The sequence below is a fragment of the Schistocerca nitens genome, chromosome 2 (genome assembly GCF_023898315.1).
Source record: "Schistocerca nitens isolate TAMUIC-IGC-003100 chromosome 2, iqSchNite1.1, whole genome shotgun sequence".
Taxonomy (NCBI): Eukaryota; Metazoa; Arthropoda; class Insecta; order Orthoptera; family Acrididae; genus Schistocerca; species Schistocerca nitens.
In genome coordinates, this window is record NC_064615.1 from 73,245,214 (window position 1) to 73,264,241 (window position 19,028).

Here is a 19,028-nt window from a genome sequence, read left to right on the forward strand (position 1 = left end):
CCATCCCCCTGGTGCATTGGGACTCCCAGCAATGGCCATTCTGCCAGGTGGCCTTTGCTGCGGCTGGGTGGTGCCCGTGGGGGAGGGCCCCTGGTCGGAGTGGGTGGCATCAAGGTGGATGACACGTGATGAAGCGTAGTCAATCATCTCTTGCTGGTGGTGAAACACCAGCAGTCTCCAAGCGATCACGAGCTCAATTAAATGCACAGAAGTACGAGCCCAAATCGTCCCCTCCCTGGCCACACCATGGGAGGAACGTCAAGCTAAGGATGGCAGTGGATCTTATTCGCCCCGGTACCGTGTATGTTCGAGAGCTGATAGGGAATCTTTCATGGTGATGATGCCGCAATTCTTCATTGGCAATTTAGAGGACAAGTTTGGGGAGATGGATGGCTTGGCCAAGATGAGGTCTGGGTCGGTCTTGATCAAAACAGCATCCTCTGCTCAGTCATGGGACTTACTTGCTTGTGACAAGCTGGGGCATGTTTCTGTAACCATCACGCCCCATAAGAGCTTAAATATGGTCCAGGGTATCATATTTCAAAGAGACCTTCTTTTGCAGTCCGACGATCAGCTGCGCGCCAGTTTAGAGGGGCGAGTTGTACATTTCGTCCGGCGTGTCCACCAGAGTCAAGGATAATCAGGGTGGTGCATTGCCCGAGAAGGTCAGGTGATGGTCTACCGGTGTGATGTAAAGCCCTATATCCCTCCCCCGATGCGGTGCTTTAAGTGCTGGAAGTTTGGCCATATGTCTTCCCACTGTACTTCCAGCATCACATGCTGAGATTGCGGACACCCATAACATCCCAATACTCCATGTGCCCTGCCTCCCATCTTTGTCAACTGCAGAGAGCCACATTTGCCTTGCTCGCCTGACCGCAGAATTCTCCAGAAAGGAAAATTGTGGAGTACAAGACCCTGGACAGACTGACCTACACTGAGGCTAAGAGAAAATTTGAACACCTGCATCCTGTGCATATGATATCGTCTTACGTCGCTGCTACAACAGTTCTGGCACCATCAGCGCCACCAACCCAGGTCACCTCTCAGAGCCAGAAGACTACACTGCCCCCTTGATGGTTGGGGGCATTTCCCTCCCTGTTGCTCCTGCACCACCTACCTCGGGAGCACTGTCCCCCTACCCATCGGGTACACCAGTCCCCCCCTTCTCAGCCAGAGAAGCTTAAATCTTCTTCAGCTCATCTCACTGGGAAGGCGTCCCTTGGGTCACTCCATTCCCAAGTTTCTACTAGTGGGAAAGATGGCACCCGCCAGTGGCTGAATGCCCAAAAGCAGCTGGTTGTAGGGCTTCATGATTATCCTCAGTCCCAGAGACTGAGCCAGTGAAGTCCTCCCAGCCGGGGAAACCCAAGGAGCAGTGAGAGAAATCCAAAAAGAAAACCCCTAAGACCAAGGAAATTGAGGTGGCAGCCACATCACCGCTACCTACAAGCTCTGCAGCTGAGGATGGGGTGGAGATTTTGGCGTCCACTGAGGACCTAGATCTCACCAGACCCTCAGACACAATGGATATAGATCACTCAGGCAGTAAATCGGTGGCAGCAGGTGACTCTGGAGCGTAAACTGCCTCAATGAATGTTCCATGCCTTCCCAGTCTCACGATCACATCATCCTCCAGTGGAATTGTGGCAATTTTTTCGACCGCCTGGCTGAGCTATGGCAACTGTTAAGCTTTATACCTGCTTTTTGCATTGCCCTCTAGGAAACCTGGTTCCCAGCAATGCGGACCCCTACCCTACATGGCTATAAGAGTTATTACAGGAACCATAGCAACTATAATAGTGTGTCAGGCGGAGTATGGGTCCTAAAGTTGGTCTGTAGTGAACATGTTCCCCTTCAAACCCCTCTTGAAGCTGTAGCTGTCAGAATAAGGACGACACAGGAAATAAGTGTCTGCAATGTATATCTTCCTCCAGATGGTGCAGTACTACTGAATGTATTAGCTGCACTGATTGATCAACTCCTTAAACATGTCCTACTTTTGGGAGATTTTAACACTCATAACCCCTTTGTGGGGTGGCACTGTGCTTACTGGCCGAGGCAGAGATGACTATACTTTACCTCTGCCTCTTAATTACTGGGGCCGCCACACATTTCAGTGTGGCTCATGGTAGTTACGCGGCCATTGATTTATCAATTTGCATCCCAGGACTTCTCCCATCTATCTGCTGGAGAGCGCATGATGACTTGTGTGGTAGTGACCACTTAACCATCTTCCTGTCACTCCCCCAGCATCGTGCCCACGGACACCTACCCAGATGGGCTCTAAACAAGGCAGACTGGTAAGCCATCACTTCTGCTGTCACCGCTGAACCTCCCGCACATGGTCGTTGAGCAGGTCACTACAACAGTCGTTTCTGCAGCGGAAAACACGATCCCTTGTTCTTTAGGGTGCCCTGGCAAAAGACAGTCCCTTGGAGGTTACCGGAAGTCGCTGTGGCAATTAAAGAGTGTTGGCGAGCTCTACAGCAACATAAGCTGCACCCTTCCCTAGAGCACATAATATTCTTTAAGCGGCTCCGTGCCCATGTTCGCCTGCTTATAAAACTACGGAAACAGGAGTGTTGGGAGAGGTACGTGTCGACCATTGGGTGCCATACATCAGCTTCCCAAGTCTGGACGAAGAACAGATGTCTTTTTGGGTACCAGACCCCAACAGGTGTCCCTGGTGTTAACATAAATGGCATGCTCTCTACCGATGCAAACGCTATTGCCGAGCACTTAGGAGAACACTATGCTCGAGCCCTTGCTCTGAGAACTACCCCCCAGCCTTTCGCACCCTCAAACGGCTGTTGGAAAGGAATGTCCTCTCATTTACTACATGCCACAGTGAACCCTTTAACATGCCATTTACAGAATGGGAGCTCCTCAGCACCCTTGCACATTGCCCTAACACAGCTCCTCGCCGGATCAGATCCACAGCCAGATGATTAAACATCTCTAGTCTGACTAAAAGTGATATTTCCTCGTTATCTTCAAATGGATCTGGTGCGATGGTGTCTTTCCATCGGAATGGCGGGAGAGCACCATCATTCCGGTGCTAAAACCTGGTGAAAATCTGCTTGTTGCGGATAGCTACCGGCCCATCAGCCTTGCCAACGTTCTCTGTAAGCTGCTGGAATGTATGCCGTGTTGGCAGTTGGGTTGGGTCCTGGAGTCACGTGGCCTACTGGCTCCATGTCAGGGTGGCTGTGGCTTCTGCCAGGGGCGCTCTACCACTGATAATATTGTGCCCCTCGCATCTGCCATCCGAACAGCCTTTTCCAGACGCTACCACCTGGTTGCCATCTTTTTTGACATACGTAAAGCATACAACGCGACCTGGCAACATTATATCCTTGCTACATTGTATGAGTGGGGTCTCCAGGGACCGCTCCTGATTTTTATCCAAAACTACCTGTCGCTCTGTACTTTCTGTGACCAAGTTGGTGCCACCCATAGTTTCCCTCGTATTCAGGAGAATGGCATTCCGCTGGGGTCCGTTTTGAGTGTATCTCTATTTTTAATGGCCATTAACAGCCTAGCAGCAGCTGTAGGGCCATCGGTCTCCCTTTCTCTGTATGCAGAGGACTTCTGCATTTCATATTGCTCCTCCAGTACTGGTGTTGCTGAGTGGTGCCTACAGGGAGCCATTCACAAGGCGCAGTCAAGGGCTCTAGCCTACTGCTTCCAGTTTTCAGCCGTGAAGTCGTGTGTCATGCACTTCTGTCGGCGTTGTACCGTTCATCCATAACCTGAACTTTATCTTGATGACGATGCACTCACTGTAATGTAGACGTATCGATTCTTAGGACTGGCTTTCAATGTCTGATTGACTTGGCTTCCTCACCTTTGTCAGCTTAAGCTGAAGTGCTGGCAGCACCTCAGTGCCCTCCGCTGCCTGAGCAACACTAACTGGGGTGCAGATCGCTCTATGCTGCTGCAGCTCTACAGAGCCCTTGTTCAATCCCTCCTTGACTATGGGAGTCTGGTTTACAGTTCGGTGGTGCCCTTATTGTTGCATTTACTCGAGCCAGTGCACGACTGTGGCATTCGCCTAGCAGTGGGAGCTTATAGAATGAGTCCGGTGACCAGTGTCCTGGTAGAGGCCAGATTACCTCCACTGCGGATCTGATGTGCACAACTGCTGGCCAGTTACATTGCACACATTCATAGTTCTCCTGAGCATCCGAATTACCATCTCCTTTTCCCACCTACGGCAGTTCATCTCCCACATCGGCGGCCCAGGTCAGGGTTCATGATTGCAGTTTGCGTGTGATCCCTTCTCTCCAAACTGGAGTCCTTCCCTTTACCACCTCTACTTGAGGACCATTCACATTCACCTCCATGGTGTGCACCTCGGCTGAAGCTTTGACTGGACCTTTTGCATGGCCCTAAGGACTCTGTTAACCTCATTGCTCTCTGCTGTCACTTCCTCTCGATTCTTGATGTGTTCCGGGGCTCTGAAGTTGTTTACACTGTCAGCTCGATGGCTGATGGTAATGTTGGCTTCGCCTATGTCCACAGAGGCCATATTGAACAGCGTTCCTTGCCCCGTGGCTGCAGTGTATTCACTGCAGAGCTTGTGGCCATATCTTGGGCACTTCGGTACATCTGTTCCTGTGCTGGTGAGTCGTTTCTACTCTGGTCAGACTCCCTGAGCAGCTTACGAGCTATTGAGTAGTGCTACCGTCGCCATTCTTTGGTGGTGTCCATTCAGGAGTCCATCTATGTTCTGGAACAGCCCTGTCATTCAGAGGTGTTTGTGTGGACCCCAGGAGACGTCACAATCCCAGGCTATGAACTTGCCGACAGGCTGACCAAACAGGCTATGCGGAAACTGCTCCTGGAGATAGGCATCTCTGAAAGACCTGCGTTATGTTTTAGGCCGCAAGGTTTTTTGGCTTTGGGAGACGGAGAGGCATAACAGTATGCACAACAAAGTGCATGTCATTAAGGAGGTGGTGAATGTGTGGAAGTCTTCCTTGCGGGCTTCTCACAGGGAATCTGCCGGTTCTGCATTGGCCATACGTGGCTAACGCATGGTTACCTCCTCTGTCGCGAGGTCCCACCTCAGTGTTGCTGTGGCTCACAAATAACAGTCATCGACCTTTTGCTGGACTGCCCACTTTTAGCCGCTCTGTGGCAGACTTTTAACTTTCCCAGCACCCTACCTTCGGTGTTGGGTGACAATTCCTCAACAGCAGCTTTAGTTTTACATTTTATTCGCGAGGGTGGGTTTTATCTTTTCATCTGAGTTTTAGTGCATGTCCTTTGTCCCTCCGTGTCCGCCACCCTAGGGCTTTTAGAGTGGAGGTTTTAATGTGTTGCAGAGTGGCTGGCTTCTCCTTTTTTATTCTCATGGTCAACCAGCCATGGTTTTTAATCTCTTCTCCCTGTTTCTTGTGTCTCTCTGTGGTTTCCTTATCCTGTTTTGTCCATTGCAGTGTTTGTTGCCCCTCTGTCGTTCTTCTGGTTCTTACTTTCTCCTGTTATTGTGCTGTACATCTTTGTTTTCTTCTTTCCCTTGGGTAATTGTTCTACTGGAAGAAGGGACTGATGACCTTGCAGTTTGGTTCCTTTCCCTCCCCTTTCAATCCAGCCAACCAACCAATCTTCATGCTTGTGATCATCTTGGTGACGTTCCGTGTCAATTACTCCTCACCAGTCTCTGAATATGGTCGAGGGATTGATTTTTCATAGGAATCTCATTCTTCAAACTGATGAGGAACTCTTGGCTAATCTGGAGTGATGCGACATTCATTTTGTTCAACATGCAGAGAAGGATCGTAAAGACCACTACACCAATATCAATGCCTTTATTTTGGATTTCAAGGGAGATACCTCCCAGAGGAGGTCAAGATTATGTGTTACCAATGTGACGTGAATCTGTACATCACGCCACTCATGAGGTGCTTTTGGTTCTTGCATTTTGGGCATATGTCTTCCCACTATATGGTGGACCATGTATTTGGTGACTGTGGACACTCACTCTGCGAGGTTCCGTCACCTGTCTGTGTAAATTGTCATAACCAACATTCTCCACACTTGCCAGATTGGCCAGTGTACAAGAAAGAAAAGAAGATACAAGAGTACAAGTCCCTGGATTGTTTTTCTTATACAGAGGCTCGTCAAAAATATGACCGACACAACCCAGTGTCAATGTCTTCTACTTTAGCCTGTGTTGCATCCTTTCCCCCTCTTACCTCTTCCTTATCCCAGACTCATCACCCTCTCCTCTCCGTGCAGTTCCCACACCTTCCTTTCCAATTGCCACACCCCTCCCCTTCTTCAGCACATTCCAGTGATGTGGGACGAACCCCTCCTTTCTGGCGTCTCTCAGGCCGGAGGCCTGCTACCGTAACTTAGCCATGGGATGCACAGTTTGTCTCCTACCGAGCTGCCTTCCTCGTTTGGGAATAGTAGGCTCAAGCCTCCCACTTACGTTTTACCCATTGTCAGGCAAAAGTCCTAATGAACCTTGTACTGAATGGGAGCTTTTTCTGACACTGTCTTCTTCCCATGATTCAGCTCCTGGCCCTTATTCCATCCATAACCAGATGTTTAACTGTAATTGGCTCCAAGGTATTTTCCCCCTCTCAATGGAGAGACAGTATTGTGGTTCCTGTCCTTAATTCTGGCAAGGTTCCATTGTCCCTTGATAGTTACTGGCCCATCAGCTTGACCAGTGCTCCGTGTAAGTTATTTGGATGGATGGTGGCCTGTCGGCTCATTTGAGTCCTTGAACCTCGGGACCTTTTATCTCCTTACTAGTGTGGCTTTTCAGAGGGATGGTCTGTCAGTAATCGTCTGCTTCGATTGGAAACCACAGTTCACCAGGCCTTTTCCCAGTGCTGCCATCTTGTCGCAATTTTCTTCAATCTTCCTAACGCCTATGACACAGCTTGGTGCCATCACATTCTCCTTACGCTTCATGAATGGGGTCTTCGGCGCCACCTCCTGATTTTTATTCACCAGTTCCTGTCCCACTGGTTGTTCAGAGTCTATGTTGCCACTGTTCTCAGCTCTCTCTGGATGCAGGAGAATGGTTTCCACAAGGCTCATTATTAAGTGTCCTTTGTCTAATCTCTATTAATGGACTTGTGGCCTCTGCCGGACTGGTTGGTCACCACTGCTCTGTAAGTGGATGACTTTTGTACTTGGGCTTGCTCCCAATCGGGGGGCTCTGTGGAATGACAGCTCCAGGGTGCCATCTGGCACGCTTCCAAGTTTTCAATTATCTCCTCTTAATTCAAGGATGGTGCATTCCAGTTGCCCCTTACTACAGTCCATCCTGATCCTGAGCTCTCCCTCAATGCCCAATGCCTGACTGTGGTCCCCCAGTTCTGTTTCTTGGGTCTTATTTTTGACAACAGGCTTACTTAGTGGCTCCATATCCATCATATAAAGGTTCGAGTTTTTTGTAAACTCGATACTCTTTGCTTCCTTGCCCACACCTCTTACTTGCGGATCGTTTGACGCTTATTCGGCTTTAGCGGATGTTGGTTTTGTCCTGTCTGGACTATGGCTGTCAAGTTCATGGATCAGCTGCCCCTTCCATGTTGCTTCTCTTATTCCCGGTTCACCATTTTGGCATCCATTTAGCCACTAGCCTTGTCAATAATATTCTGGTTGATGCTGGGATCTCTCCCCTTTCAGTTCAGTGGTCCCAGCTCGTGCTTTCGTATGCTATCACTATCAGCTCTTCCTCTGCTCACCATTGCAATTCTATTCCTTTCATGGCTTCAGGCCATTGCCCACCCACTGTCTGCCCTCGGGTTGGTTTACCGGATTGGCTCCGCCTCACTTCTCTCTGCTATAACTTCCATTTGCCCTCCTTGTCCTCTCCTGACCACCCCTCCCATGATTAGTTCCTCAGTCACAGATTCAGATGGATCTTTTGTAGGGATTGAAAGCCTCCATTGCTCCAGTGGTGTTCCGTTGTTTGTTCCAAACACTTTTATATGAATTTAGGATGCCATTGCTTTTTACACCAATGGCTCTAAATCCACTGATCATGTCTTCCAGTGGCACAGAACACCATTTCTTGTCTGCCATGTGTGGGATGTTTACTGTGGAATTGATAGCCATCTGTCAGGCCTCACTTGAGCTTTGTTACATGTGGACTCAATGAATGGCTTTCAGGCTGCTCGGTGATTTTCCTGTCACCCCTTGGTCTCTGCCATCTACGACCTTCTCGTTGATTTTGGTGATGCTGCTAATTTGGTTTATTTCATATGGGTTCATAGCTACATAGGTATCCCAGGCAATGGATTTGCTGATCATTTGGCTGGCAGGCGGGAGGTGGAGAATGACCACCTAACCCCACCCCCAACCCCCAACCCCCGATCTTCAGGGGCGGATTTACATCTTTATATCAAGTCCCTTTTTGCTCAATCATGGTCTGGCTCTTGGGAGGCAACCCCCCTTTTATAGTAAACTGTGCACTATCATGGAGACTCTCATCATGTGGCACCCTTACCTCCGCCTCTCCTGACTGGAATCTACCATCCTCTGCTGTCTTTGTATTGGCTGACCCATGGTTTTTTATTCTGCCATCAGCCCTCTCCCCCCGTCTCTGCCCCTCTTTGTAGTTGCGTGACTCCACTGACGGTGACCTGTGTTTTGCTGGACTGCCCCTGCCTTTTGGCCCTTTGCACTAAATGTGCCCTCCCACCTTCCTTGTCTCGGGTGTTTGTGAACGACCTTTGCATGGTTACATCTCTCCTCAGTTTTCTTCGTGAAAGTGGCTTTTACCCTCAGTCGTTGAATCTTCCTCTGGAATTATTCCCTCAGTCAGGCTTTGGTTATGGAGGCCTTGACCTTGCCTCCACACCAGCTGGGTTCTCCCCACCTGTTATGTACATTTTTACATTTTGTCTAGTCCATTGTGCTGTTTTGTTTCTCCTTTTCTTTTGTCTTCTTCCCCTGTGTTGCCCCTGTTGTATCTTGATAATGGTATGGGTGTCGGGAGAGGTCGGTGGGGTGCCCCACTGCACGTAATGTTTCTGGGACACCTCTGCTTTCCCTGTTTTCACCCACCCCCCCTCCTATTCTTTCGTCTTCCTTCTGCCCTGACATTCCTTTTCCCTCTTTGTTTGCATGTTGACTGGGCTGTGTTGTTTCTGTTGTTCCTCCCTTGCTTTCTGCCGCCCTAGATCATGGGACCGATGACCTTGCTGTTTGGTCCTCTCCCCCAAATCAACCAACCAACTAGTTGGGGGACTCAGAGGAGGGTGCTTGCTGTGTTCCTTGCCACCTAAAAACCAGATCATAAAGAGCAACGAAGACCATCCATGTGGAATTGCTTGTGCATTAAGAGGTTGATCATGGCAATTTTTTGTCATACATCATCACAGGCAATGAAACCTGGGTTGATCACTTCTAACCAGAGACAAAATGGCAGTGCATGGAGTGATGCCAGCCACCTCTCCTCTGAAGAAAAAGTTCAAAGCCTCAGCCTCAAGTGGTAAAGTTGTGGCGATAGTCTTCTGGGACTCTGACTGGGTAAATAAATGTAAATGTTGTGTGACTAGGGCCTCCAGTCGGGTAGATAGTTCACCGGGTGCAAGTCTTTCGAGTTGATGTCACTTCGGTGACTTGCGTGTCGATGGGGATGAAATGATGATGATTAGGACAACACAACACCCAGTCCCTGAGCGGAGAAAATCTCCGACCCAGCCGGGAATCGAACCCGAGCCCTTAGGATTGACATTCTGTTGCACTGACCACTCAGCTACAGGGGGCGGACTCTGACTGGGTTATTCTGTTTGATGTCTGCCCTCATGGTCAATGATCCACTCAGAAGTGTATATGCTACCCTCAGGAAATTGAAGAAATGATTTCAGTGTGTTCGTTGCTACAAAAATGCTAAAATTTCTCCTTCTTTATGACAATGCATGGCCTCATAAAAGTCTGCGCACCCAAGAGGAGCTCACAAAATAAATGAAAAGGACCAGTTTGCTTTTGTTCTACATTACTACTTCAGACATTTAATGAATATTGTCACCGAAGAAGTTATGACGTTTGTAAACAACACTGGAAGAAAAATTACACTCTAGATTGAAACAGACACATACAGTAACATCTTCGACAGTGTGGAGGTAATGCAATGAAAAAGTAAAAAAGTTGAGCACTAAATAAATAAAAATGGAGTAAGTAAAAAATTGAACACTAAATAAATAAAAAATGGAGTAGACAGGAAAAAATTTAACACAAAATAGGAACAGCGTGCCTACATAACAGTTTTTATTAATAAACAAATAAAATAAAATTAGTGCTTGACAAGGCTACTTCAGGAGGTATAAAACATGGAGAGTGATACACAAACCAATTAAAAGAAACAATTATCAAAGTAATTACAGAATACATAAGGAACTTAAACAATATCAATAAGATAAACAGAAATAAATAAATAAATAAATGCAGGAAAATGGAAGAGTTTGAGGGAACATACAGTAAATGCAGTCTTTGAGAGTGTGGTGGTACTGCAATTTTAAAAGGTAAAAAGGCTGAACAATACACAAATACAAAAAGGAGCAAACAGGAAACATTAACATTATATTCGAAACTGTGGCTATGTAACAGTTTGCATTAAATAAATTAACCAAGTAAAATATAAACACTATTTGATGAGACAAGAACATGGGCAGTAAGACAAGTACCAGTTCAATTAAAGCCTTAACAATTGAAACTAAAGTCTTTATGGAATACATGGACAACTTCAATAAAATAAAAGAACTTAATGAATACAGGAAAATGGGAATATGTAGGAACAGACAGTGTGGGAAGTAATGAACAACAGAGATGATTATATGAAGAGTAGGAGAGGGAAATGTTGAGCTGCGTCTGGTCATTTAGGATTAGATCTGGACTGTGGGCTAGCTGTTTGTTAATTTCCAGGGCTTCCAACAGGTTGAGTTTATGACCTTTGTTTGTAAGTGAAGTACATGGAACACTGGCTGGCAGTTGTGACCCTCATTCAGTACATTCTCAGCAAATGCAGAGTCAGAATTCTGCAACCTCCAGCTGTGTTCATGTTCAGCCAGCCTAGTTGCTATGTCTCTGCCTGACTGACCAATGTAAAACTTGTCACAATCGGAACAGATAATTTTGTATACCCCACTGTCGGCTAATAACTGGATCTTATATTTGCTATTGAAAATACTCTGGGCTGTCGTGTTCTTAACATAGTTGGAAAGCCTTACTTGCAGGCTTTCAGTGCTTTGGCTACAAACTGTGATGCCTCTCTTAGATATTGTAGTGCGCACCATTTCTTGCAGATGGTGGCTGGGGAAGCAGATGGGGCATAGAGGAGGGGTATAATTTTCCGTTTTTGTTTCCTGAGCAAGATGTTGTTAGTAAGAACTGGACTGTAGCCATTGGCTGTGGCAATACATTTTATTGTATCTAACTCTGCTATAAAATCATCTCTGGACGTAGGGACAGATATGAGGTGGTGTACCATTAAGTGAAAAGCTGCATGTTTGTGAGGTATGGGTTGTTGTGAGCAAGAAGGTATTTTTGAATAACGTGTGTGTGTGTGTGTGTGTGTGTGTGTGTACTGTTGGTCAATGGTGAGAGCTAAGAAGTTTATGGATTTATTGCCAATCCCCATTGTGAACTGAATATTTTTATGTTGACTGTCTAGGTTTTTCAAAAATGTGTTCAGTTGTCTTGTAGTAGCAGTCCACAAACATAGGACATCATCCACATTTCTAAACCAGTATTTGATATTTGCACTCAAGGGTTCTGTTTTTAGAAAACTTTGTTCAAAATGATCCATAAAATTTCAACCAACACCCAAAGCTAAGCCATATAATTGTTTATAAAGAGTCCCTTGGAACTGGAAATAGTTCTGTGCCAAGCATGTCTAAGTAGCCAGTCTCAAGTCATTCAATTCCACAGGATTGACATTAGACTTGTGCATCAGCTCTGTCAGAGTATCAATGCATTCCACCACTGGTGTGTTGTTATAATGTTGTACTACCAACAACTGACAGAAGATTCAGTTAACCTGAGCTCACAAAACTTCATTGGACTGTTCTTTGTCATCCTCTCTACAGCCTGGATCTCGCACCTTCCAACTTCCATCTGTCTGGCCCAATGGAGGATGCACTCCACAGGAAGCAAAATTTGGATGATGAGATTATTGATGCTGCAGGACGTTGGCTCTGATGCTGACCACTTGAGCGGTACCATGCGAGCATACAGGTCCTCCCCGTAATGTAGCATAAGGCCATCACATTGAATGGAAATTATGTTGGAAAAAATAAGGTTTTGTAGCCAAAAGAGTGGGGAATAATATGGTGTATTGGAATCTTGATTGAAACCAACCTGCTTTCAGAAAAAAAGTGTTGCATTACTTGTTGAACACCCCCTGTAATGAGACACCTTTGTAATTATTAGGTTTTTTTGTATTGTCCTTTTTGTGGAGTAGGTGAATGAGCTTGCATTCCATCCCTGAGAGATTTTCTGTGTAATTCACATTTCTGTGAGATTCTTATGAATTTTCTTTGTGGTGTTTTGATTTTTAAGTTTCCATATCTCAGCAATAATACCATCTTTCTGGGGGCTCTGTTGTTTTTAAGTTGTTTTATAATCTCCTCTGCTTCTGTGATTGTGAGTGGTTTTGAATCCATATTTGGTATGGTTTTTTTTATTATTTTTTATTTTTTTTATTTATAAGTTTAATTTATATTTAAGCTTCTTGCAGTTGAGGAGTTTATCAAAATATTTTTAATAGTTTTCCAGTTTTCTGTAGTATTTGTTGCTAGATATCAATCTGCTCTTTTGAAGCCAATATTTGGGGGCTGATAACCATTAATATGTTTCCTGAAATTCTGTACAAATTTCTCTTGTCATTTCCTTGAATTCTTCCTCGATTTCATTTAATCTACTTTTGTTGTATTCTCTTTTCATCCTTTTGATATCTATTAAGGATTGTTTCTGAACTTTGTTGAAATCCTGCGATGTTTGTTGTTCTGTTACTGCTAAACTTCTTCCATGCCTGGATTTTTTGTTCAGTGGTCTGATTGCAAGTTCATTCCACCATCTATGTTTTTGTTTCCTGAGAAGTTGACACCAATGCATTGCCTTCTGAACTGTTGTCTTCTTGAGGTCTGCCCGATTTTTACATTTTATTTTGATTAATTTCTGAAATAATTTTGTCTTCATTTATTTTCAAATATTCTAGCCCCATCTTATAATTGTGTTCTGTATTGTGGGATTGGCCTAATCTTTACTTGTAGTAAGTGGTGCTCAGACTCGAAGAATCCTTTGCATGTTCTCACATTCAAAATTTAACTTGTATTTTTGTTTGTTATTGCGACCTGATCAATTTATGTTCTTCCCTTTTGTTTTCGGTTGTTTTCCATCATTTTAGTTTTCTTCTTGAATTTTGAAATTGTGTTGACATAATTTTTAAGTTAAAAGTTTGACAATAATGTACAAGATAGTCTCCATTCGTGTCCGTGCAATGTTGTTTATGGGCATGTGATTCAATTGTACTTTTTCTTTTTGCCTAATTGTGCACTTAAGTCTCTTAATGCAATTTTAACATCTGTTTCTGGTATTTTGTTTGTTATTTTTTTCAAGTCTTCTCAGAAAAAGTCTCATACTTCTCTTATTGCTTTTTGTTGTGATCATTTGTCAGTGTGAGTGCATTGGTGATCATGCTTCTTTTGTTTCCTGATTTGAAGGTTATTGTGAAGATCCTTTCTGACATTGAGCTGAACTCTAGGATGTTGTCTGTGACTGATTTGTGTACAGCAAATCCTGTGTCAAACATTGTTGGTGTTCCCCTTCTGACAGCAGGTTTTCTTTTGTGTGTCTTGTACTTTTCTTTGTTGAAGTGGTTTTTATCTGTGAAGCATGTCTCTTGTATAGTGAGGATTTTGATGTGAAGTTTATGCAGTGTATCCACAAGCTGTTTAAATTTGTCTAGTTTTACCAGTTTATTTGCATTATATGCCAATATAGTGTCTTCAAAATGGATTTGAGAAACCCTGATTCTTCTACTTTTCATGATGTTCCTGGCCTGCCAGAATCCATTTGCCAGGAAAGTCCAACACATTTACTGCGACTCTTGTTAGTTGATATCTTTCCTGTTGCTCCGTCATGCTTATTTGAAGTTGAAAGTGGCTGTAGTGATCTTTGTTGGAGATCGCAAATGTTAGACACTTGATTGTTGAGATTAGATCATATTTGTGAACAGATACTGACCACTAGCTATTGGTTGTCACAGACATATTGGGTTTAGGTTTATGTTAATATGGGTATTGTATATCCCCAGTAGCATCCATATTTGGGAGGCTTTTCCTTGTCCACCACCTGAGGAGGTGCCTGATGTAGGATCTGACAATCCCACAATGAAATAATAGTCATTTTGCACAAAATATATGTAAATGCACAATATGTGAAAAAAATAGTTTATAAGTAAAATTTATGTGTTAAAATCACTTTAACTGACTCTTAAACAACTGACTTAACACAGTGCCAATCAGTTCTTTCAATTTCAGTTCAGAAAATAGCCACTTATAACATTTTACAAAAGGAATTGACAACTCTGTAAGGTGAAAGGCTGTACTACCGGTATGTTATCAATAAAGTGTCACTTTATATGTGCGTTAAAATGTGCAGCACAGGTTTTGTAGTTGACAGTGTGCATTCATTCTTGAGACAAAACTGCATTGATTTGAAACATTAACAAACCAGTTACCTGTTAACAAACTTGTTGTTGTTGTTGTTGTTGTTGTTGTTGTGGTTGTGGTCTTCAGTCCTGAGACTGGTTTCATGCAGCTCTCCATGCTACTCTATCCTGTGCAAGCTTCTTCATCTCCCAGTACCTACTGCAACCTACATCCTTCTGAATCTGCTTAGTGTATTGATCTCTTGGTCTCCCTCTACGATTTTTACCCTCCACGCTGCCCTCCAATGATAAATTTGTTATCCCTTGATGCCTCAAAACATGTCCTACCAACTGATCCCTTCTTCTAGTCAAGTTGTGCCACAAACTTCTCTTCTCCCCAATCCTATTCAATACCTCCTCATTAGTTACGTGATCTACCCACCTTATCTTCAGCATTCTTCTGTAGCACCACATTTTGAAAGCTTCTATTCTCTTCTTGTCCAAACTGGTTATCGTCCATGTTTCACTTCCATACATGGCTACACTCCATACAAATACTTTCAGAAACGACTTCCTGACACTTAAATCTATACTGGATGTTAACAAATTTCTCTTCTTCAGAAACGATTTCCTTGCCATTGCCAGTCTACATTTTATATCCTCTCTACTTCGACCATCATCAGTTATTTTACTCCCTAAATAGCAAAACTCCTTTACTACTTTAAGTGTCTCATTTCCTAATCTAATCCCCTCAGCATCACCCGATTTAATTTGACTACATTCCATTATCCTCGTTTTGCTTGGCACAATGAAATTGCAAAGATGTGCATTTTGTTTAAAAGGGCAGTAGTTATGGCATAATTCAGTTGGACCTAAATGCAAAATGACATATTATGCAGCAGAAAAAGACTTACAAAATATTTGGTCAGTGTGATTGATATGTATATAGTGTTCATTTTCCCAGTAAATTTGGTGAATTTTCAGAAAGCTCAACTTACATTGTTTCTTTCAGGGCAGCGAACTAGCAGAGCTGACAAAAGAATGTCAGAACAAGATATGGGAGCGAACATTGCATATGATAAGTGATCAAAACATGACACAGCTTGCAAAGGACTATTGTTCAAGCCAGTTGATAGAGAGCCTTGGCTGTCAGCCTTCATCATCAGTTGTGGGTAATATATTAGCCTGTATGATTGATAAAAGGGAAAAGATAGAAGAAGATAAATGTCACACATTTGTTCAGCGTATGGAATGGATTGCTTTTAGTGACTTCAGAATGATGCCAGCATTTTATAAAGAGTGTAGTGGAGATGTGAAAACTTTTCAGTGTGGACGACTTCACACAAATGAGGTAATCATCATTGTATATAACTCTCTTACTCCATTTTCTCTATGAAAGAATGGAACTTAGACAGTGAACTCACAGTCTTATTTATTTATTTGTGTATTTATTATAATTTGAGCAAATCAGCATGTGTTAATGTGCTTCTTATTTCTTGTCATAAAAAATGATGGCTGTTATCTTCTTTAGATTACTGGAGACATACATTGGAGTGATATGGAAAATGTTCTGTTAGCTTGGAGCTCTATGAAATGGAAAGCCTTATAATGCTTAGCATCCAACAGCAATATGTCTTGTAGATACATAATGATTGTCATAAAAAGAGTAGCACCCAGAAGAACAAAGCAGATTTCACTCATTGTTGGCAGGCAGTTAGATAGTACTACACACATGAAATGATTACACTTCCAGCTTTGAAGGAGCAACATCTATTATGCTACACAGCCACAAATCATACCTGTTAGTATGGCATCATGCCCACATGGTTGTGAATATATGTGTCTAGACACCACATCGTGGAGTTGTATAGGTCTTGGATGTAATTCTGTGATACTCCATCCCATGCTATTTGCACACGAGTGCACAGTTCCTGCATACTGATAGGGGGGGGGGGGGGGGTGGACTCCTGATGACATGCTCAATGGTGGTCCCCACATTCTCAGTTGGGGAGAAATTGGGTGATGCCGTTGGCTATGGCAGTGTGTCCACAGCAGCAATGTATGCTGAGGAAGTGGTTGCAGGATGATGACGAGTGTTGTCCTGTCGAAATAGGGCATGGGAATGGGCATTCTCGAATGGCAGAGCCATCAGCTGCAGTACCTCCTCTATGTACCATGTGGCTCTCACGTAAGAAAATTTGACCATTAAAGATCACCACAGAATATTGCTCCACACACCATCGCATGAGGGTGTGTGCTGCTCCTCATGGCACTCTCCACTGCACCTCCAGACACAGACTTGATGTTAGTCGCCACCTCTAAGGCAGAAACAGGACTCTCACTACAGATGACTGGTCTGCAGGGTCCCACCTTAGTTGCTGCCCACATCGGGCGTGTGGAGCATGATTCTGTGGGGTTGTGAGTGCCAGGTGTCAAAACAGTCAGTATGCGGTGAACCATTTGTAATATAACTGCCTGCCAATGGTACTAGTACTGACAGGATGTTGTATAGAAGGCAGAAAAGCCCACTGAATGGCCACTCTTATTACCGCTGGATCTTTCCCCACATGGTGAGATCCTCTCCTGGAACTGCAGGTTATGTAGCAAGAGTAAGTTGATAGAGGAGCAGGAGCGTAAGATCTGTGTCCTTCGGGTGCAGTTCAAAAACACACAGGAGGAGCTAGATAGGATGAGGAGGGAGAAGGGGGTTGGGGAATGGGAGCTGGCTGTTGGCAAGAGATCTGCTAGGAGAAGGAGATTTTCAGATAGTTTTACTATTGGTGTTTGCAATAGATATGACCAACTGTCAGAGTCTTGTGGAGAGGAATCTCTAGTAGCTGTAGATGTAGGAAGTATGCAGCAGACCTCAGCAGTTATGGTGGCTAGGACAGTTGCAAAGTCTAAGAGAAAGAAGAAGGTTCTACTGTTAGGTAGTTCTTGTGGTAGAGGTGTAGGCCAGCAGTTGCAGGAAGTGTTGGGGAGTGAGTACCAGGTCACCAGCTTTGTGAAGCCTAATGCAGGATTGGCTCAGGTGACTGTTAACATAGGGGGGTTATGTAGGGATTTTACTAAAGAGGATCAGGTAGTGATTGTGGGTGGGGCTGGTAATAGTAGTGATAGGGATGGGGAGTATGACATAGATGGTGACCTGGAAAAGATAGCCACTCAGACTGGCAACACGAATGTGCATTTTGTGGAACTGTTTCAGCATCACGATCGGCCTTATCTTAATACAGCCGTAATAACATGAGACTTGGGGGTGCGCTGATGACAGAAGGCATGAGTCACATTTCAGTGGTGTCGGTGGAGTCTGTCAGCAGGACGGGTTTCACTAGACATGGCCTGCACCTCAACAGGTATGGAAAGGGGAGGTTGGCAAAGCTTATAGGTGACAGAATAGGTGGGGGTGGTGGGATCACTCATGGGAAAATTCCTGTACTAGTGGGTGTTAGAGCTGCACCTGTTTTAGATTGAAGTCAGCTGATAGGTATTCCTGCTTAAGGGAAGTCTCTCTAACAAGAAACCACTTTTGACAAAGCTTAGGTATCCGAGTAATGAGGGAATTAGTATATTTCATCAAAATATACAAGGTATTAGAGATAAAGTTAGTGAACTGCTTTTAGATGTTGACTCTGAAATTATGGGTATATCTGAACACTTCTTACATAAGGAGATAATTCAGAGGCTTCCTTTACCAGGATAGAGGTTGGCTGGCAGCTTTTCTATGAGTTCTTTGCGGTGTGGGGGAGTAGCCATGTATGTAAAAAATGGTATCCCATTTGAGTCAATTGATGTTTCAAAGTACTGCACTGAAAAGGTGTTTGAATGTTGTGCAGGTGTGGTTAAATTTAGTGGAGTTAAACTTCTAACTGTTGTTATTTATAGATCCCCAGACTCTGATTTCACAACATTTTTGCTAAAGCTAGAGGAGGATCTTGGTTCACTTTATAGGAAATACAAAAAGTTAGTTATATGTGGTGACTTCAATATTAATTGTATAAGTGATTGTGCAAGGAAAAGGATGCTGGTAGACCTCCTTAATTCATATAATCTTATGCAAACCATATTCTTTCCAACGAGAGTGCAAGGGAACAGTAGAACAACCATAGACAACATTTTTGTTCATTCCTCATTACTAGAAGGGCATTCTGTTTGCATAAAGGTGAATGGCCTTTCAGATCATGATGCACAAGTTTTAACTCTAAAAGATTTTTGTGCTGCAACACATGTTAAATATAGTTGTCAACTTTTTAGGAAAGCTGATCCAGTTGCTATAGAGACCTTTGTAAACCTTATCAAGGAACAAGAGTGGCAAGATGTTTATAGTGCTGATACAGTAGACGATAAATATAATGCTTTCCTCAAGACTTTTCTCGTGCTCTTTGAAAGTTGCTTTCCA

At 44.1% G+C, this 19,028-nt stretch overlaps 1 protein-coding gene across 1 annotated transcript in view; it reads left to right on the forward strand.

Moving 5' to 3' along the window:
* Positions 1-19,028, forward strand: part of LOC126235733 (Golgi apparatus protein 1) — a 160,259-nt gene that overhangs the window by 18,558 nt on the left and 122,673 nt on the right. The window contains exon 2 of the mRNA XM_049944511.1: positions 15,642-15,980. Within this exon, the coding sequence (XP_049800468.1) occupies positions 15,642-15,980 (339 nt within the window). The remainder of the gene's footprint in view (positions 1-15,641; positions 15,981-19,028) is intronic.